This window comes from Pteronotus mesoamericanus, unplaced genomic scaffold (genome assembly GCF_021234165.1).
Source record: "Pteronotus mesoamericanus isolate MK-2021 breed Mesoamerican mustached bat unplaced genomic scaffold, CSHL_Meso_final contig_291, whole genome shotgun sequence".
Lineage (NCBI taxonomy): Eukaryota > Metazoa > Chordata > Mammalia > Chiroptera > Mormoopidae > Pteronotus > Pteronotus mesoamericanus.
Genome location: NW_026555124.1, coordinates 139,987 through 162,315, shown reverse-complemented (window position 1 = coordinate 162,315; position 22,329 = coordinate 139,987). Strand labels below are relative to the sequence as shown.

The window sequence follows — 22,329 nt, the reverse complement described above, 5'->3', positions numbered from 1 at the left end:
TGGGCACAGAGACTAACTACCATTGTGTCAACCCAAAATCAGCTAGGATGACTACCAAGAGACTTAAAGGAGCCACACAAGGTTTTATTGGATGTTCAGTAACAACTGTATGTAGGGGAATTTAGAAAGGCACTGCACATTCTGAAGAAAATATACGGGCTCAGAAAAGACCTAAGAAGACCATAAACTTTCACAATTGCCTGATTCCTAGAACAACTGAAACAAGAGCAAACTCTAAGGAAGGAGGACAATCTCATTTCCAGAGTTACCACATTATAAAATTCAAATGTCCAGTTTCCAACCAAAAAATAAGAAAATCCATAAGATATTTAAAAAAATACATGAGTGCACTCTCCATTTAAATAAATAAATCGAGAGAAATGTACCCAAGGAGGCCTACCCGCTGGACTTACTAGACAAAGATTTTTGAACACCTTTTAAAACTGTCCAAAGACCTAGAAAAAGAAAAGGAAAAACAAAACACAAAACACCTAAACAAAATGAGAATATAATTAAAGACAGAAATTTTTTTAAAAGAGCCATGAAGAGATTAGAAAGCTAAAAAGTAAAATAACTGAAATGAAAAATACACTAAGCAGTTAAAAAGCATAGGAGTAAGACAACAGAAATTACTGATTCTAAAGAACAGAAAGAAAAAAGAACAAAGAAAAGTGAATAAAGTCTAAGGTACTTGTGTGACACACCAATCCTACTCATTGTGGGAAAACCAGGGAAAAATAAAAGGTACAAAAAGTATATTTGAAAATATAATTGATGGAAACTTCCCAATTTAATGAAAGACATGAAGCTACAAATCCAAAAAGTTCAAGTTATTCCAAGCAGGGTAACTGAAAGATCTACAACAAAACACACTATACTCAAACTATCAAAAGGCAAAGACAGTGAAATAATCCTGAAAGTAGGAGATAAACCATTCACCCCATACATACACTTATAAGATATCAACCAATTTCCAATCAAAAATCTTGGAAGCCCAAGGAAATGGGGTGAAATATCCAAAGAGTAAAAAAAAATTTCAAATGAAAATTTGTAATTGTCAATATGTCATTTAAAAATGAGGGAAAAATTACTACATCTCCAGGTAAACAAAAGCTTAAAAAGTTCATTATAACTTGACCTACCCTGTAAGAAATAATAAAGGAAGTCTTTCAGAATGAAATAAAAGGAAGCTAGACCATAGTGATGAAATAAAGACTTCTGATAAAAAATAAATATATAAACAATTAAAAGCTACAATTATTTTAACTTGTAACTCTACTTTTTATTTCCTACTTGAGTTAAAAGACAAATAACCCCCCAAATTACTAATCTATGTAATTCGGCACACAACATATAAAGCTCCAATTTGTGTTACCAGTAACAAAAATAAAGGGGATAAAGCTGTATAAGAACACTTTTTATATGGTATAAAATTAAAAATAAAAGTTGTTCAGAAAACAATGGAAATCATGTCTACTACAAAGTTCTGAGTGGAAATAAGAATAGCTCTAGCATCTTACATTCAGTCAAACTATTAAAGTACAAAGAAAACATCCACAAATTTCTCTTCAGGGAAAACTAAAGACTATTCTGTGAAATCTATAAGTATAAATACAATGAACACTAAATGTGAAGAAAGGATTTTGGGTGAGTCATACACCTAAACACAAAATTAATACAAAACAACTGTAGGATTTATGGTCACAATGTAAAATTTAAACGTTACATAACTTTACCCTTGAACAATATGAGGGTTAGGAATGCCGAACCCCTTACCCTACCCAGCACAGTTGAAAATCCACATATAACTTTTGACTACCAAAAAACTTAACTACTAATAGCTCATTGTTGACCAGAACCTTACCCGTAGCATAAACAATCAATTAACACATATTTTATATGTTATATGTACTATATGCTGTATGCTTAACAATAAAGTAAGCTAGAAAAAAAAGTTATTAAGAAAGCCATAAGGAAGAGAAAAATATGTTTACAGTACCATACATTTACTGAAAAAAATAAAATCCATGTGTAAGTGGGAACATATAGTTCAAATTCATGTTGTTCAGGGGCCAATGGTTAATTTGATAAAGTACAAATAACAATTAAACATGGGGCATAGAAAATGATAAGAGAAAAAGGATGAAAATGTCCTCATCTCCCATAGAGGAGACTCAATCATTAATGTATTTTAGAATCTTTAAAAATAACACAAAGAAAATGAGTCAGTAATAGGCGATAGCCCTGAATGAGTAGCTCAGTTGGTTAGAGCACCGTCCTGATAAGCCAAAGTTGTGGGTCTGATTGCTGGTTAGGGCACATACAAGATTCAATCAGGACTTCCAATCAAGATGGAGATGCAGGTAGATACACTTTGCCTCTTCACACAACCAAAAGGACAGCAAAAAACAGGAAGTAACCAGAACTGCCAGATAATCAAACTGTATGGAAGTCCGACAATCAAGGAGCTAAAGAAGAAACATTCATCCAGACTGGCAGGAGGGGTGGAGAAGGGCAGCCAGAGTAGAAAGAACTCATGGCTGGCAAACCGGGTGGTCCCATATTTGCCAGTGGATAAACCGGAAGGAACAGCTGGTGAATGAGACAAACCCCGCAATCCAGGGTTCCAGTAGGGGGTAAGAAAGCCTTAAAAACTCTGGAGGTAAAAACCTTTGGGGGTTGTGGCAGCAGGAGAAAACTCCGAGCTTCACAGGAGAGTCTACTTGAGAGCCCATGGGGTCCTATAATGTACACAAACCCACCCACTAAGGAATCAGTACTAGAAGGGCCATATCTGCTTGTGGGTAGCAGTGAAAGTGACTGAAAGCTGGCCAAGCAAGAGGCATTGTTCTCTCTCGGACCCTTCTCCACATACAGCCTCACAACGCAATGATCTGGGTTGCCCCGCCCAACATAACAGGCACACTGAGACAAAGAAATATGGTCCAAATGAAAGAACACATCAAAACTCCAAAAACAGAAGCGATGAAGAGATAGTTAAGCTATTAGATGCACAGTTCGAAACACTAGTAATCTGGACGCTCATTGAATTGGTTTGAATATGGTCGCAAAATGGAGGAAAAAGTGAAGGCTATGCAAAGTGTAGTAAAGAAAAATATACAGGGAACCAACAGTAAAGGAAAGGAAACCGGGACTCGAATCAAAGATTGGGAGCAGAAGGAAGAGATAAACAATGAACCAGAACAGAATGAAGAAACAACAATTCAAAAAAATGAGAAGGCTTAGGAACCTCTGGGACAACTTTAAACGATCCAACATCTGAATCATAGGGGTGCCAGAAAAAGAAGAGGAAGAACAAGAAATTGAAAACTTATTTGAACAAATAATGAAGAACTTCCCCAATATGGCCAAGAAAATAGACCTCCAGGAGACCCAGGAAGCTCAGAGATCCAAAAGAAGTTGGACCCAAGGAGAAACAAACCAAGACACATCGTAATTAAGTTACCCACGATTAAAGATAAAGGGAGAATCTTATCTTTAATATAAGTTAAAAAGCAGCAAGAGAAAAGGAGACAGCTACCTACAAAGGAGTTTCCAGAAGACTATCAGCTGATTTCCAAAAAGAAACGTTGCAGGCAAGAAGGGGCTGGAAAGAAGTATCCAAAGTCATGAAAGGCAAGGATCTACAATCAAGATTACTCTATGCAGCAAAGCTATCATTTAGAATGGAAGGGCAGATAATGTGCTTCCCAGATAAAGTAAAGTTAAGTTTAAGGAGTTCACCATCACCAAACCCTTATTATGAAATGTTAAAGGAACTTACCTAAGAAAAAGATCAAAAACTATGAACAGTAAAATGACAACAAACTCACAACTATCAACAACTGTACCTAAAAAACAAAACAAACTAAGCAAACAAGAGGAACAGGAACAAAATCATAGAAATGGAGATCAGAGGGGAGGGAGGAGGGGAAGAATGGGGAAAAAGATACAGGGAATAAGCAGAATAAATAGTAGGTACAAAATAGGCAGGGAGAGGTTAAGAATAGTATAGGAAATGGAGAAGCCAAAGAACTTTATATGTATGACCCATGGACATGAACTAAGGGCACGAGGGAATACTGGGGAGAATACTGCAGTGCAGGGTAGAGGATAATAAAGGGGAGAAAACAAGTGAGACAACTGTAATAGTATAATCAATTACATATATGTAAAAAAAAGAATCAATCAATGAATGTACAACAAGGTGGAACAACAAATCAACTGTTTTTTTTTTCTTTCTCCCCCTTCCTTTCTCTAAAATCAATAAATGCGGTTTCAACAAATTTCTGAATGACTAAAATGCAAATACATTTAAAAACGTACAGAGAAAACTATAGCTCAGAATAATGAGAGTGAGCTGCAGCGGAAGAAAATTACCCTTTACTCTGAAAAGGGAGTTACTTCTTTAACTTGTTAAAATGATAGTGATTTTAAATATACAATATTAAATATGGAATGATAAAAATATATTGAAAAATTACAACCATCTAAGAATTAAGTTACCAAGGTATACAATTAACATTCAGAAACTTGAAAAGGTTTATGTTATAAAAATGTTTTTATATGCATTGATCATTAAACATAATGGAAGAAATAGAAATATAATGGACAAAAATAAGTATGACAAATTGCTATTATAACAGCAAAAATAAAATTAAAATTCTTAAGAATAAGCTTAAAATGAAATAAAATCTGCATACAAATCATTTTGAAATGCTGAGTGATACAGAAAAAAAGAGCGTATCATGTTTTGTATCAGAAGATACAATTCTTCCTCAAATTAAAAACAATATTCTTTTTATTTTATTGTAAAAACATTTTAAAGATCAAGTCTAACTTTACATGAACGTGCAAATGGACCTTTTGTATATTTTACAATTATAACACATTGCTATGACTTGTAACTAATCTAATATTTTTACATATTTAATAGTATTAATAAGCTGTAAAACTCAGACTTGTTTCATATAATTCTGAAATATAATTACTGTATTCTGATGGATATTTCACTTTAAGAGTTTAAAATAAGTTTAGATATTTTTGCTCACTTAAAATACTAAATTTTACACACAAATCCCATGAACTGTTCAAAGCCGACAGATCATTAAAAAATCCAACCACAAATTTGAAACCAAAAACTTCAAAATGGGATCAGCAAAAGCCAACTTACCCAAAGCAGAAGACAACGTCAAAGTAGAATATAATCATTAATACAAAACCCAACTTCATGTAATGAAAATGAAAATGGCAAAGACTTTATAAACAGTCTCAGAAAAGAACACAAAAATGGCTTTTAAACACAAGATTTTTCAACCTGATTCATATAAACGAAATAGAAATTTTAAACATCAAAGATATCACCTTTTACTTATCAGTTAAGCAAATATCAAGAAGCTTCAGAATACAACATATTGACAATAAAGGAAATGTGCCACCACCACACCATTACCTACCACAAGTAAATCACACATATGCTTTAACCTAACAATTCTATTTATAAGTAGGAACTAATCATACATAATATATGTACATAGATGAAATGACTATGTTAGAAGCTACTTATTGTATCATTTGTATAGTAGAAAAGATTGGGGTAAAATAATGCCTATTAATAAAAATTGGTTAAATAAATTACAGTGCCACACGTATAACAAAATACTATGTAGTCTTTTAAAAAAAAAATAAATGTTTGATATATTGATATGGAATGATCTCCAGGATATTTAGTGAATATCCTGGAATTTAGTGAAAAAAAGACAAGTCCATTTAATATGTGACATCTGTGGAAAAGAGGAAAACAAGGGAAGAAAAATGTTTACAATTAGCTATTTGTATAGAAAATCCATGAAGCACCTGAGGAGATAAGAACTGCATGCCTAAGAGGCAGGGGCAGGAGTAGTAAAATATGTAATATATCCTTTTATATTTATTTGACTTTTGGGTTTTAAGCCATGAGGATATATACCTATTCAAAAATTAAAAAAGAAAACAATAGAAAAGAAACATACCAATACAATGTCCTGGATAGAAGGATATACATGAAATATACAGGATATACATGAAATAGAAAAATGTTTCTTAATAAACCAAATAGTTTTGTTAAGAACCACCAACCAACTCATTTCCTTTAACTTTTTTAAATAAATTTTATTTTCATTTCTGATTTTTTAGAAAGAGGGAAAGGGAAAGGGAAAGGAAAGAGAGGGAGAGAAACATCAATGTGGGAGAGAAACATCAATCTGCTGCCGTCTTCTGTATGTGCCCTGACTGGGGACCAAACCTGCAATTTTGGCATATGCCCTGACTGGGAATCAAACCAGCAACCTTTCAGCTTAAGGGACAATATCCAACCAACTGAGCCACACTGGCAAGGGCTCATTTCCTTTAATTTTACCAGTAATTTAGTAATAAGGCTTGGACTCTAGAAGTCAGACTTCCTAATTTTTTCCATATCTCATAGGGGAGTAAGGCACTTAGAATACATAATGAGGAAGCACTCAATAAATATGAGCTGTTAATAGTACCTGTGCCGCAGCCCAAATGCAATCAATATGCTGAGTACTCAATCGCCCTTCTGCTGCCAAAAAATTCAAAATCACCTGGCACTGTTTGATAATCTGGAAAAGAAAAACTTATTAACTTTATAATAGTCTTCTGTCTTAAAACAAACAGAAGTCATAATCATCCACAAACCTCAATATGTAAATTTGGTCCAAATATATGTTCTACTACATTGTTGCTTATAAGCCAGTCTGCAAGTTCTTTTGCAATGGACCTAAAATCAAACAATAAAAACAGTTAATACATTAAAAAATATTAGTATCACGCTTCCCCATGTCTAAAAAGCAGACACAGCTGAAAAACTAATTTGTTCACATATAAATTATAAAACAGTGATTATTTACAATTAACTATTCTATTTACACAAAGAATAACAAAATATAAGAAATGGTGATATTACCTAACTTTATAAACAAGAAAAAAATTTTTTAAAAAGGAATTCTTAGACAGAGTAACAATTTACACCAGGTACACAAGTGAGAATACCAAGTTTAACACCTAATAAGTGATATATTTTCCTACTCAAGGACTTTGCCTTCCCACTTTTCAATTTCTATAGTAGGCACTGAAGTGTTCAGGGAAGGTTTCTCAATATGACCTCTATAGTAAGACACCATCAGGAAAGCAGATTAGCAAAACATGAAAAAAATTATCTCCAAGCCAAACTGCAAGTCTTCTGCCTGATACTAATGAAGATTCCACTAATGTTGTCCAAAAGTAACAACTGATCATTCATAACAATTTAGTTACATTTACCAACGTAACATCCTTCCTTTCAAAAAAATAAACTTTTTATTTTCGAACAGTTTTAGATTACCCTTCATCTTTTAAGAACTATCTAAAAGCTCTTCTCTTTTAGAGTAATAACTCACTCACTAGCATACAAGTTAACCTCTTACGTTAGTTCTACCAAAGAAGTAGTGTGGGTTTATCAGTTGTCTTTTACAGCTTTGAAATATACATGACATCTAAGAAACTGAACATACAGGGTGGGGCAAAAGTAGGTTTACAGTTGTGAGTATGCGAAGCAGTCAATTCTTGTAATATTATTTATTAATTATTGCATTATCGTCCAGGTGAACAACTCTAAACCTACTTTTAACCCTCCTGATATTTGAAGTGTGCTGTTTGATGAGTTAAAGCTTAAGTATGCATCTATGAATCCATCAGTACCATCAAGATAACAAACATATCAACCAAAAAGTTTATCTCTAAGCCCCCTTTTTAATCCACCCCTTCTCAGCCTCACAACCCCACACCCCAACTAGTGACCTGCTTTCTATTATTAGAGATTTGTTTTCATTTCCTAGAATTTTATGTATAAAACAAAGTGATGCAATATATACTCTTTTTTATATCTGGTTTTTCACTCAACATAAGATTTATCCATTTGTTGCATTTATCAACAATCATTGGTTCCTTTGAGGTTTTGGCAATTATAAATAAAGATGCTATAAATATCTGTGTGCAGGTTTTTGTGTGGACATAAGCTTTCCACTCCTTTAGGTAAACACCAGAGAGCATGATTGCTGGATCATGTGATAAGAGGATACTGAGTTTTGTATGAAACTGTCAAACTGTCTTCCAAAGTAGCTGTGCCTTCTTGCGTTCCCACGCAAAAATGAGATTTCTGTTGCCCCACATCCTTGTCAACGCTTGGTGGTAAAAGTATTCTGGATTTTGACCATTCTAATAGTTGTATAGTAGATTCTCCCTGTTGTTTTAATTTGCATTTTCCTGGTGAAAATGGGTGTAGAGCATATTTTCATATGCTTATTTGCCAGCTGTATACCTTTTTCTATCAGGTGCCTGTTAAAAGTCTTCCACATATTTTTTTGATCAGGTTGTTTGTTTTCTTATTGCTGAATTTTAAGAGTTCTCAGTATATCTTGGACAACAGTACTTTATCAGATGTGTCTTTTACAAATATTTTTCCCCTGTATGTGGCTTGTCTTCTTACGCTCTTGACATTGTCTTTAAGAAAGCTTAAGTTTTTATTTTAATGAAGTCTAGCTTATCAATTCTGTCTTTCATGCATCATGGTATTATATCCAAAAGGTCATCATACCCCAGGCCATCTAGGTTTTTTCTTATTTTGTCGTCTAGGAGATTTATAGTAATTCTTGACGTACAAAACCTCCAACTTGGTACTTTTCCTTTCAACACTGTTTTGGTTATTCTGGGTCTTTTGCCTCTCCCTATAACCTTAAAAATTAGTTTATAAATCTCCTCAAAATAAATTGCTATGACTGAGATTACACTGAATCTACAGATCAAATTGGGAAGAACTGATACAATTATGTTTAAAAGTTTCAATCTTCCTATTCACTAACATAGAATATCTTTCCAATTATTTAGTTCTTTGGTATCTTTCATCAAAGTTTTATTTCTTCCTTCCCATCTGCAACCTTTCTTTTTCCTTTCTTGCCATACTGAATTAGGCAGGACTTCAAGTAAAATGGAGAAAAGCAGTGGTGAGAAGGACATCCTTTTCTTGTTCCTGATCTTAGTGGAAAAGCTCTGAGCGTCTCACCATTAAGTATGATGTCAGCTGTAGGTTTTTTGTAGATGTTCTTTACCAAGCTAAGGATGGTCTCCTCTATTTCTAGTTTACTAAGTTTTTATCACAAATGAGTGATTTTGTCAAATGCTCTTCATATGACTATGTGATTTTTCTTCTATGGCTTATTGATATGATGAATTATTCGTGAATTTTGAAATGCTGAACCAGCCTTATATACTTGAGATAAATTACAGTTGGTCATGGAATATAATTATTTTTTATACATTGTTAGATTTCACCTGCTAATATTTTGTGAAGGCTTTTGCATCTGTGTTCACAAGAAATACTGGTACGTACATTTTGGTTTTTGTAATATCTTTGTCTGGCTTTGGTATTTGAGTAATGCTGGACTCAAAGAATAAGTAAAGCAAGATTCCTTGTGCTTCCTCCTTAAATATTTGGTAGAATTCAAAAGTAAACATATCTGAGCCTGATGCTTTCTGTTTTGGAAGGTTATAAATTTACGATTCAATTTGTTTAACAGATACAGATCAACTCAGATTCTCAAATGTGTATTATTTTTTTAAAAAGTTAATAAAAGAAGTGATAGGTAAACTATTGGTAGAAGAAAATAGTTATCAAAACAGAATGTACAGTTAAAGATCTCAATTTTTTTAGCTATATAAATTATACATTAAAAAACTGAGTAATCAAAAAAACTGAATAACTAATTTTTCTTGCATGCCCATAGAAAAATTACATTTAATTTTTTTTAAAAAAACAGGGTTTTTTTTTAAAAAAGCTATGGACTTTATATACCCTGATCCCAAAACCAGATAAAGACCCTACAAAGGAAGAAAACTACAAGCCAATTTTGCTGATGAACATAGATGCTAAAATCCTCAACAAAATATTGGCAAACTGCATCCAGCAATACATTAAAAAGATTATCCACCACGATCAAGTGGGATTCATCCCAGGCATGCAGGGATGGTTCAATATATGCAAATGAGTAAACGTGATACATCACATAAATAAAAGACAAAAACGACATGATCATCTCGATAGATGCAGAAAAAGTATTTGATAAGGTACAGCACCCATTTATGATCAAAACACTCAGCAAAATGGGAATAAATGGGGCATTCCTCAACATAATAAAGGCCATATATGAAAAACCTACAGCCAATTATCATACTGAACGGGCAAAAACTGAAAGCTTTCCCACGAAGATTGGGAACACGCCAAGGATGTCCGCTCTCACCACTTCTTTTCAACATCGTATTGGAAGTCCTAGCCACAGCGGTCAGACAAGAGAAAGAGATAAAAGGCATCCAAATAGGAAAGAAGGAAATAAAACTATCATTGTTTGCAGATGACATGATAGTGTACATAGAGAACCCTGTAGACTCTACCAAAAAACTCCTCAACCTAATAAGTGAATTTGGCAAAACAGCAGGATACAAAGTCAATATTCAGAAATCAAAGGCATTTTTGCACACCAGCAATGAAATAGAAGAAGAAATCAGAGAAAAAATACCATTCAATATAGCAAGAAGGAAAATAAAGTACCTAGGCATAAATTTAACCAAAGACGTAAAAGACCTGTATGCAGAAAACTATATAACATTGAAAAAAGAAATTAAGGAAGACACAAATAAATGGAAGCATATACCATGCTCATGGACTGGAAGAATTAATATCATCAAAATATCCATATTACTCAAAGCAATTTATAGATTCAACGCAATCCCTATTAAGATACCAATGACGTACTTCACAGAAATAGACATTTCAAAAATTTATATGGAATCATAAACGACCCTGAATAGCTGCAGCAATTTTGAGAAAGAAACACAAAGTAGGAGGGATCACAATACCGGACATCAAACTATACTACGAGGCCACTATACTCAAAACAATCTGGTACTGGCACAAGAACAGACCCATAGACCAGTGGAACAGAAGAGAAAGCCCAGAAATAAGCCCAGGTCTCTATGGGCATCTAATATTTGACAAAGGGGGCAGAAGCATAAAATGGAGTAATAATAGCCTCTTCAACAAATGGTGTTGGGAGAGCTGGACGGCTACATGCAAAAAATTGAAATCAGATCATCAGCTGACACCATACACAAAAATAAACTCAAGATGGATAAAAGACTTAAATGTAAGTCGCAACACCATCAAAGTCCTAGAGGAGAACATTGGCAGGAAACTCTCAGATATCCCACGCAGCAATTTTTTCACTGATATGTCTCCTAAAGCAAGGGACATAAAGGAAAGAATAAACAAGTGGGACCTCATCAAAATAAGAAGCTTCTGCACGGCTAAAGAAAACATCAGCAAAATGAAAAGGGAGCCAACCCTATGGGAAAATATATTTGCTAATGATACATCAGATAGAGGTTTGATCTCCAAGATATGTAAAGAACTCACTCGAATCGACTCCAAGAAGACAAACGATCCAATCAAAAAATGGGCAAAGGACCTGGGCAGACGCTTTTCCACGGAGGAGATACAGAGGGCCCAGAGAAATTTGAAAGGATGCTCGGCATCACTAGCCATCAGAGAAATGCAGATCAAAACCACCATGAGGAACCACCTCACACCGGTCAGAATGGCCATCATAAACAGATCAACAAACAACAGGTGCTGGCGAGGCTGTGGAGAAAAGGGAACCCTAGTACACTGTTGGTGGGAATGCAGACTGGTACAGCCACTGTGGAAGGAGGTGTGGAGTTTCCTCAAAAAGCTGAAAAATGGAACTGCCTTTTGATCCAGTGATTCCCCTGCTGGGACTATACTCTAAGAACACCAAAACGCCAATACAAAAGAACCTATGCACCCCAATGTTCATAGCAGCACAATTTACAATAGCCAAGTGTTGGAAGCAACCTAAGTGTCCATCAGTAGATGATTGGATCAAAAAATTATGGTACATATACACAATGGAATACTACGCAGCAGAAAGGAAAAAAGAACTACTAAACTTCGCGACAGCATGGATGGAACTGGAGAGCATTATGCTAAGTGAGTAAGCCAGGCGGCGAAATACAAATACCATATGATCTCACCTATAAGCGGAACCTAACCAACAATACAAAGATGCAAGGAAAATATGACCAGCAACACTGAAAAGAAAAGAAATCAACAGAGACAAGAGGGAAGGAGGGAGGGGCGGGCAGGGAAAGGGAAGGGAAGGGGAAAGTCAAGGAACATAAGCAAGAACTCATGGACAAAACCAAAGGGGAAGAGCTGAGGGAGGGAAGGAGGGAGGGGGCAAGGGAAAGTGGGGGGGGGGAGGCAGAGACAAATGTATGAAAGAAAGAAAAGAAAAGAAAAGAAAAGAAAAGAAAAGAAAAGAAAAGAAAAGAAAAAAGAAAGAAAGAAAGAAAGAAAGAAAGAAAGAAAGAAAGAAAGAAAGAAAGAAAGAAAGAAAGAAAGAAAGAAAGAAAGAAAAGGAAAGAAAGGAAGAAAGGAAGAAAGGAAGAAAGGAAGAAAGAAAGAAAGAAAGAAAGAAAGAAAGAAAGAAAGAAAGAAAGAAAGAAAGAAAGAAAGAAAGAAAGAAAGAAAGAAAAAAATAATAGGGGAAACAGGAATAAATTTTAAAGAAATTATGGCCAAAACATCCCACATTTGATGTAAAATATTCATGTACACATTCAAGAATAACAACAAATCCAATAGGATAAACACAAAGAAATCCATAACTAGACATATGATAGCCAAACTATTAAAAGACAAAGAGAAAAATCTTGAAAGCAGAAAGAGAAAAAGAATTAAGCATGTACAAGGGAATGACATTAGATTAACAGCTGGTTTCTGATCAGAAAAAAAGGAACAGAGCTATACTGGAGCAATGTTTCCCTAACTTAACTAGAATTAAGGTATAAATCTGAAGTAGACAATAATAAATTAAGATACATAATGTAGCCTATTCAGCAACTACTAAGAAAATAATTTTTAAAACATAAAAAAAAAAATCAATGGATTTAAAATGGTATGCTAGGATATGCCTTCATATTGCAAAGTAAGACAATGAAAGAAGTTTTAAAATACAGAATATAGAAAACCAGTAGCGAAATGGCAGACACAAATCCAACTATATAAACAACATAAGAGTGAAATAATCCAATCAAAAGACAGAGAATATAGGACTATATTTTTTAAAATAATTTCTAAGACTCTGCTTATTTTTCAAGAGAGGGGAAGGGAGGGAGAAACACAGGGAGAGAAACATCCATGTGTGGTTGCCTCTAGTACGCCGACTGGGAATCTGGCCCACAACCCAGGCATGTGCCCTGCCTGGGAATTGAACCAGTTACCCTTAGGACTATATTTTCTTTTTAATCAAACTATATGCTGCCTTCAAAAGACATAGAGTATGCAAAAGGGCATGCCATGAAAATACTAAGTATAATAAGTCACAGTGGCTATACTAACATTAGACAAAATAAACTTTAAGCCAAAAAATGTTTTAAACAAAAGGAAATTTAAGTGATAAAAGGATGAAATTATTAAATACTTAACAACTATAAACATATATGAAACTAACAAAAAAGTCCCAAAATACATTAAGCAAAAATCAACAGAATTCAAGGGAGAAAAAGACAGACAAAGCAGTAAGAAAAAAAAAGTACACAGGAATCAACTTAACCAAGGAGGTAAAAGACCTTGTACTCAGAAAATTACACAACACTGAAGAAAGAAATTAAGGAAGATACAAATTAATGGAAGCACAGACCATGTTCATGGATTGGAAAAATTAGTATCATTAAAATGTCCGTACTACCCAAAGCAATGTACCAATTCAACTCAATCTCTACCAAAATCCAATGACATACTTCAAAGATATAGAACATTTCAAAAATGTGTATGGAACCATAAACAACCCCAAACAGTCTCAGCAATTTTGGGAAAGAAGAACAAAGTAGGAGGGATCACAACACCTGATATGAAATTATATTACAAGGTCACTGTAATCAAAACAGTCAGGAACTGGCATAAGAATACATTTATCAATGGAACATAATAGAGAGTCCAGAAATAAACCTTTATCTCTATGATCAATTAATATTCAACAAATGGGAAAGGAGCATAAAATTAAATAAAAATAGTCTCTTCAGTAAATGGTGCTGGGAGATCTGGACAGGTTCATGAAAAAAAAAAAAAAAATGAAACTAGACCACCAACTTACACCGTACATCAAAATAAACTCAAGATGGATAAAAGACAAATATAAGTCGTCACACCATAAAAGTCCTAGAGGAAAACAGGCAGTAAAATGTCAGATATCCCACACAGCAATATTTTCACCGATATATCTCCTAGGGCAAGAGATATAAAGGAAAGAATAAACAAATAGAACTACATCAAATTAAAAATCTTATGCATGGTTAAAGAAAACATCAGCAAAATGAAATGGGAAACAATTGTATGGGAAAACATATTTGCCAATGATACCTCAGACAAGGGTTTGATCTCCAAAATATATAAAGAACTCACACACCTCCACACCAGGAAGACAAACAATTCAATGAAAAAATGGTCAAAGGACCTAAACAGACACTTCTCCAAGGAGGACATATGGCAGGCACACAGACATATGAAAGAATGCTCAACATCACTAGCCAACATAGAGATGCAAATTAAAACCACAATGAGATACCATTTCACACTGGTCAGAATGGCCATCACTAACAAATGAACAAACAAGTGCTGGTGAGGATGTGGGGAAAAAGGGAACCCTGGTGCACTGCTGGTGGGAATGCAGACTGGTGCAGCCACTGTAGAAAACAGTGTGGTATTTCCTCAAAAAAACTAAAGATGGAACTGCCTTTTGATCCCGTGATCCCACTGCTGGAATTACACTCTAAGAATCCGGGAACACCAATTCAAAAGAACCTATGCACCCCTATGATCATGGCAGTGTTATTTTTCAATAGCCAAGTGCAGGAAACAGCTTAAGTGCCAATCAGTAAATGAGTGGATCAAAAAACTAGTACTACACTTAAACAACAGAATAAATACTACACAGCAGGAAGAAAGAAGGCAGCCCTGGCTGGTGTGGCTCAGTGGACTGATCACCAGTCTGCGAACCAAACGGTCGCTGGTTCAATTCACAGTGCAGGGCACATGCCTGGGTTGTAGGTCCCCAGTAGGGGGCACATGAGATGCAACCAGACATTGATGTTTCTCTCCCTCTTTTTCTCCCTCCCTTCCCCACTCTAAAAATAAATAAATAAAATCTTAGACAGAAAGAGAGAAAGAAGGAAGGAAGGAAGGAAGAAAGGAACTGGAGAGCATTATGCAAAGTGAAATAAGCCAGACAGCAAAAGGCAAATACCATGTGATCTCGCCTATTAAGTGGAACCTAATGAACAAAACAAACAAGCGAACAGAACCAGGGACATGGAAATAAGGAACAAACTGACAGTGACTGGAGGAGAGGGGTAACGGGGAGGGGGGGGGGAGGAAAGTAGGGAGAGGGTCTAGTCAAGGAACATGTATAAAAGGCCCACGGACATGGACAACAGGGCAGGGCAGGGACTGACTGTGAGAGTGGGGGAAGGGGCGGGGAGAGCAATGGGGAAAAATTGGGAAAACTATAATTGAAAAACAATAAGAAAAACTGCTCATTAAAAAAAAAAAAGACAAACAATACAGCCAATTGCTGTTATTCACGGCAGTTACATTTTATGAGGTTGCTGTATTGAATTAGATAATGTCAAACCCTGAATCTTTTTTTTTTAAAGAATTATTATCCCCAATTGCTTTACTGGGTAAAAGCATTTCATTAGCATCAAGTACATCCTAGAGTGGCATCTCTTTAGAAGAATGACTCAGTGCAATAATGTGACTTGCTGTTTGCTTCTGATTGAAAGAAGACAAGTTTGATTAAATGCAAAATATAATAATATATAATATGTAATATATAATAATTTTAGGTACAAAATTTGTTCTATAATCCATTTGCAGAACTCCTTTAAAGACAAATGTTTTACAGAACTAAGTTTAGTTTTGAGGTTCCCAGTTCCGTTAGGGCAATGCAAGGGAAGCTTTTCCCCACATGAAAACATGTGATCATAAACCATCAGCATCCTTCCAATCATCCCACTCCCTCTGAAAAAAGAGACAACTCTCCCTGGGTATTAAAACGTCTTTGTGTTGCTTTATTTTGTCTCTTTTTTCCTAAAAGCTCCTTTTTAATGAGGTATAATTGACATTATATTGGTTTCTAATATACAACAGAATGATTCAGTATTTGTACATACTGCAAAATGATCACCCCAGTAGGTCTAGTGAACATTAGTCACTATACATAGTAACAAAAATATTTTTTTTACTTGTGCTGAGGACTTTTAAAATCTATGCTCTTAACAACTTTCAAATATAGTATTAATAATACAGTATTAACTGTAGTCACAGTGTGGTACATTAGATCCTCAAGACTTACATATTTTATAACTGCAAGTTCATACCTTTTGACACCCTTCACCCACCTTGTCCCTCACCTTGCTGCTGACACCACCAATCTGTTCTCTGTATCTATGAGATTGGGGGCTTTCTGTTTCTTGTTTTGGTTTTTTGAAGTCTACATAAGTGAGATCATAAAATATTTGTCTTTCTATAACTTATTTCAATTAACATAATGCCCTCAAGGTCTACCCATTTTTTTTGTACTGTCAAAATTTAAAGAGTTCCAGCCAACATGGAGGCATAGATAGACATGCTTTGCTTCCTCACACAACCAAAGAAGGAAACAACAAATTTAAAGACAAAAAAGAACCAGAACTGCGAGAAAATTGAACTGTATGGGAGTCGACAACCAAGGAGTTAAATAAGAAACATTCATCCAGACTGGCAGCAGGGATGGAGACGGGCAGCCAGGGTGGAGAGGAAGTGCGGCAAGGTGGAGGCTGGAGGACTGGGAGGGGGAGACTGCAGCTGGCTGACCAGGCTGTCCCACATTCACATGTGGATAAGCTAGAAGGAACAACTGGAGAGTGAGATAGAATGTGCAACCCAGAGTTCCAATGAGAGAAATTAAAGCCTCAAATGCTCTGGCTGTTAAAACCTGTGGGAGCTGCAGGGGTAGGAGAAACTCCCAGCCTCACAGGAGAGTGAGTTAGAGAGATCCACATGGTCCTAGAATATACACAAACTCACCCACTCAGGAATCAGCACCATAAGGGCCCAATTTTCTTGTGGGTAGTGGGGAAAGTGACTGAAAGTGGGGCGAGACTCAAGCAAGAGGCATTGTTCCCTCTCTGACTCCTCCCCCCATAAAGTACCACCAATGCAGCAAAGAGGGTTGCTTGACCCTGGCAAACACCTAAGGCTCTGCTCCTTACAACATAACAGGAGCATGGAGACAAAGAAATATGGCCCAAATGAAAGAACACATCAATACTCCAGAAAAAATACAACTAAGTGACGAGGAGATAGCCAACCTATAGATGCGGAGTTCAAAATACTGGTAAGTAGGATGCTCACAAAAATGATTGAGTATGGACGCAAAATAGAAGAAAAAGTGAAGGTTATGCCAAGTGAAATAAAGAAACATATACAGGGAACCAACAGTGAAAGGCAGGAAACCAGGACTCAAATCAACGATTTGGAACAGAAGGAAGAGATAAACATTCAATCAGAACGGAATGAAGAAGCAAGAATTTTAAAAAAATGAGGACAGGTTTAGGAACCTCCGAGACACCTTTAAACATTCCAACATCCAAATCATAGGGGTGCCAGAAGGAAAAGAGGAAGAGCAAGAAATTGAAAACTTATCTGAACAAATAATGAAGGGAAACTTCCCCAATCTGGCAAAGGAAATAGACATCCAAGTCCAGGAAGCTCAGAGAAGCCCAAAGAAATTGGACCCAAGGAGAAACACACCAAGGCCCATCATAATTACATTACCCAAGATTAAAGATAAGGAGAGAATCTTAAAAGCAGCAAGAGAAAAGGAGACAGTTACCTACAAAGGAATTCCCATAAGACTATCACATGACTTCTCAAAAGAAACCATACAGGCAAGTAGGGGCTGCAAAGAAGTATTCAAAGTCATGAAAGGCAAGGACCTACAATCAAGATTACTCTCTTCAGCAAAGCTATCATTTAGAATGAAGGGCAGACAAAGTGTTTCCCAGATAAGGTAAAGTTGAAGGAGTTCAGCATCACTAAGCCTTTATTATATGAAATCTTAAAGGGACTTATCTAGAAAAAGAGTATCAAAACTATGAACAGTAAAATGACAACAAACTCACAACTATGAACAACTGAACCTAGAACAAAAACAAACTAAGCAAACTAGAACAAGAACAGAATCACAGAAATGGAGATCACATGGAGGGTTATCAGCAGGGAGGGAGTCGGGGTAGAATGGAGGAAAAGGTAGAGAATAAGAAGCATAATTGGTAGGCATAAAATACAGAGGAGGAGGTTAAGAACAATATAGAAAATGGAGAAGCTGAAGAACTTATATGTACAACTCATGGACATGAAGTAACAGCGGTGGGGAGGTGATGCTGATGGCAGGGTGCAGAGTTGAAGGAGATAAAGGGGAGAGAAAAATGGGACAACTGTAATAGCATAATCAAGAAAATATACTTAAAATTTTTGGAAAATAAGTAACCTAAAAAGAAAAGATTTCATTCATTTTGATGGATGAGTATTATTCACTTGTGTGTTTGTATGTTTGTACCCCACAGAGTTGAAGGGAGAAAAAGATAAATACCACCAATTCTTGCTACTTGCAGCAGTTATATTCTATAAAGTATCTGCACTGCATTAGCTAATATTTCATGAAGCCTTGAATTTTAAATCCTAAAAGCAACTTACCTTAGCAGAGACTATTTTCTCTATTTTAAAAAAAGAGAAAATGAGTATCAGAGCATTTAGGTGACTTGTCAGTGGCTGCCCCACTAACAGGTGCTGGAATTGGGACTCATATTCCAACCAACTGGCCCCAGAGCTTCTTGCATTATACTACACTGCCTCCTACCATCTCCACCCCTCTGGTCATCTCTGGATCAGCGCTAAAATGATGCAGAGCACCGCCTTGTTCGGCTTCATTTGAGAATGTGCCATGTTAGGAGACTCATAATTTTTTACTGCTCTCTACATTTCCATAAATGACAATAAAGAAACTACAAGTATTCATTTTTAGGTTACAAATAAATTGCAGCAAACAGGCAAACAAATACGGAATCCACAGAGTGAGACCCACTGGGGCTAGAGATCTCAATGCCCTACTTTGAACAATGGACAGAGCTAGGCAAAAAAAGTCATCAAGAATATAGAAGGCAAACAATACTACAAACTCATTAGAACTAGCAGCCACCTACAGAACACTCCATATGATAGGAGCAGAATAAACATTCTTAAGCACACATGAACATTCTGTAGCACAGATTATAAGCTATTGACTAGCCCATAAAATAAGACAAATAGTCCAATTAAAAACTGAGCAAAAAGTTAACAAACAATTCACCAAAGAAGAAAATAGAATGAATAATTACATAAAAAGATGATCCACATCATTAGTTATTTAGGAAAATGGAAATTAAAACAATGATGAAATACCACTTCATACTCACTGGAATGGCTATAATCAAAAAGATGACAATAACAAATGCTGACGAAAATGAAGAGAACCTAAAACCCTCACACATTCCTAGGGAGAATGTAAAATAATGCAGGTACACTGGAAAACCATTTGACGGTTTCTTTAAAAGTTAAGCAGAAAATGACCATATAAAGGAACAATTATACTCCTAGGTATCAATGAAGAGAAATAAAAACATTTGGCCACAAAAAGACTTGTACACAAATGTTTAAAGCAGCATTATTCATACTAACCAAAAAGTGGAAATGATTGAAATATCCATCAAGTAGTAAATGGATATAAAGAAAATGTGTTTATCTATATACTATTCAGCAATAAAAAGGAATGAAGCACTGATTTACACAACAACATGAATGAACTGCAAGAAAAACAGTATACTAATTCAAAGAAGCCAAAGAAAATGGCCACTATCATAATGAGCAAATCCACAGAAACAAAGTAGATCCGTGGGGCAGGGAATAAGAATGAGTATTGACTACATATGGGCAAAAGGGACCTTTTTTGAAGTGATGGAAATGTTCTAAAATTGAGCTGTGGTGATAGTTGCACAACTCTTATTTACTAAAATTCCTTGTGAAAACAAGTAAATTTACGATATATTCAGTAGCTACACCTCAATAAAACTGCTTAAAAGGAGAGATCCAATTCAGACTCCAACAAAACCACACCTTTTTTATTTGCTCCAATTTTCTCACACTGCACGCACCCTTCTCTACCCAACTTAAATTTCTACTCACTATTCCTCAAACATTTTACTCTTGGCCATCTTTTCTTAGCCACATCTGTAGGTTGTATATTCCTTATACTTTTAAAATGGAATTCCTTCTTACTCTCAATCCACTGTTTCAGCAAAATAAAGACCTAGCCTGGACATGTGGGGTTACTGCACTGATGATTCCAGGATATTTTTCTTTTTGCAAGGGTAGGGGAAGGATTATGGCATTGGCAATTTTAAGATTCTATTAGTGTTGTGGTGGTAGAGGTGTGTGTGTGTGGCAGGGGGGCACTCAGAGTCAAAAAGGAAATCCAAAGCTATAGTTTTATATATATTGGATATAGTCTAAATAGCACTCCTGGTATAACCCAGAATTTATAAATCTACAACCAGTTCTGGACAACATATTTTGAGGGGACCAATGACAAAGAATGTTGCCAGAAGTAAACAACTGGTCTAATGATAAATCAAAAGCCATATGAAGAACAACTGGAGAAATAAGAGCACTTTATCCTGGAGGAAAAAAGAGCAAAGACAGTCTCTGGTTTTTCAACTCATAAAGGGCTGGGTTCAAGTGTGGTTAGCTCCATAAGGCAGTACTAAGATTAATGCATAAAAGTTAGAGTAGAGCAAAAAATATGACACATTCATATAATAATGAATTTTCTAACACCTTGACTTTATAATTCTGTTCAAGCAGAAGGTATTATGTTTTACCCAACTAAGATTTAAAAAACTGATTTCTGTAATGAAAGGACAACTTAATGAAATATTGGAATAAATAAATATTTGTAAAAACCTGAAAACCTCTAAGCTACAAAAACTACTTTTTATACGTAAGCATTATTAACTTGGTTTTCCTCCATAAAATGTACTGAATGAGGTATTTTCTTTTTCTGTATCAAATGTGCTTTCTGAAAACTATCTGCACCATATTCCTTACTACTAAATTCCCCTCTATTATCCTTTTGCATTTTGTGCAAATAATACTATGAGGTATGTGCTCTTAAAAAAACATAGAAATGTTTCAATATATTGTTCTGAAAGCTTATTAAGACTGCACAAATGAAGTCAAAAGGCAACGAATTTCTAGAAAACACTGCAAATCTAATCAAGTCATAATTACATTTACCATATAAACAGCCACATATTGAAATGGTATGACATGTATTAATGCTCCTACTTACGTTTCTGTGTCTGATACCAATGATTCATTATTGCACACATCATTGAACGTGTGAAGTTGATTCTATAATTAGAAAAATTAAAGTTTTCCAAAATTATTCTTGTATTTCTTAGCAACTGTCAAGAAACATGGTTTGATATCTATAGATTATAATCAATAACCATAACAAAACTGTAAAATTTAAATAAATAACCAGATACACCTCCCAATTAGTCTGGCTATTTCCTTTATCATATTAAAACATTAAATAAATTCATTCCACAAGTAGTACTTATGCTTAATTCAAAAAACAAAAATCTAATGCAAGGCATTATGTCATTACATACATAAAATTTTGCAAAGGCCCCCTAAATACATTAAGATTTAATTTGGGAAAATATTAATAAGTATTTTCTGTATTTACAAATTCCACTACATGGTTAAAATCCAGTTACTTCAGAGTAACTACACGACAAAAACAGGTGGAAAATAGAAACAAGTAAAGCTAATGGAGAACTCAGTAAACCAGAGAAAGCATACCCATTCTAAAGAACACAGCTAACTACTTAGCTCTAGCAAATTGTTCTTATGCAATACAGACTCAAGGATATCAGATCTTCCTACCCACTCTACTCCACCCCAAAAGAGAGGTCAATAATACATATTTCTACCCATTTGAAACAGTGTTTACTATTGTGCAAATCAAGAAAATATTTTTTTAGTTCAATTTGGCCTATAGCCGTTAATTTGTGGCT

At 35.2% G+C, this 22,329-nt stretch overlaps 1 protein-coding gene across 2 annotated transcripts in view; it reads right to left on the bottom strand.

Moving 5' to 3' along the window:
• USP34 (ubiquitin specific peptidase 34) overlaps positions 1–22,329 on the bottom strand; it is a 241,464-nt gene that overhangs the window by 147,060 nt on the left and 72,075 nt on the right. For both annotated transcript variants that reach the window (XM_054575403.1, XM_054575404.1), the window contains exons 8-10: positions 21,597–21,658; positions 6,697–6,778; positions 6,528–6,620 (exon numbers count right to left, since the gene is read on the bottom strand). In XM_054575403.1, coding sequence (XP_054431378.1) covers positions 6,528–6,620; positions 6,697–6,778; positions 21,597–21,658 — 237 coding nt within the window. The remainder of the gene's footprint in view (positions 1–6,527; positions 6,621–6,696; positions 6,779–21,596; positions 21,659–22,329) is intronic.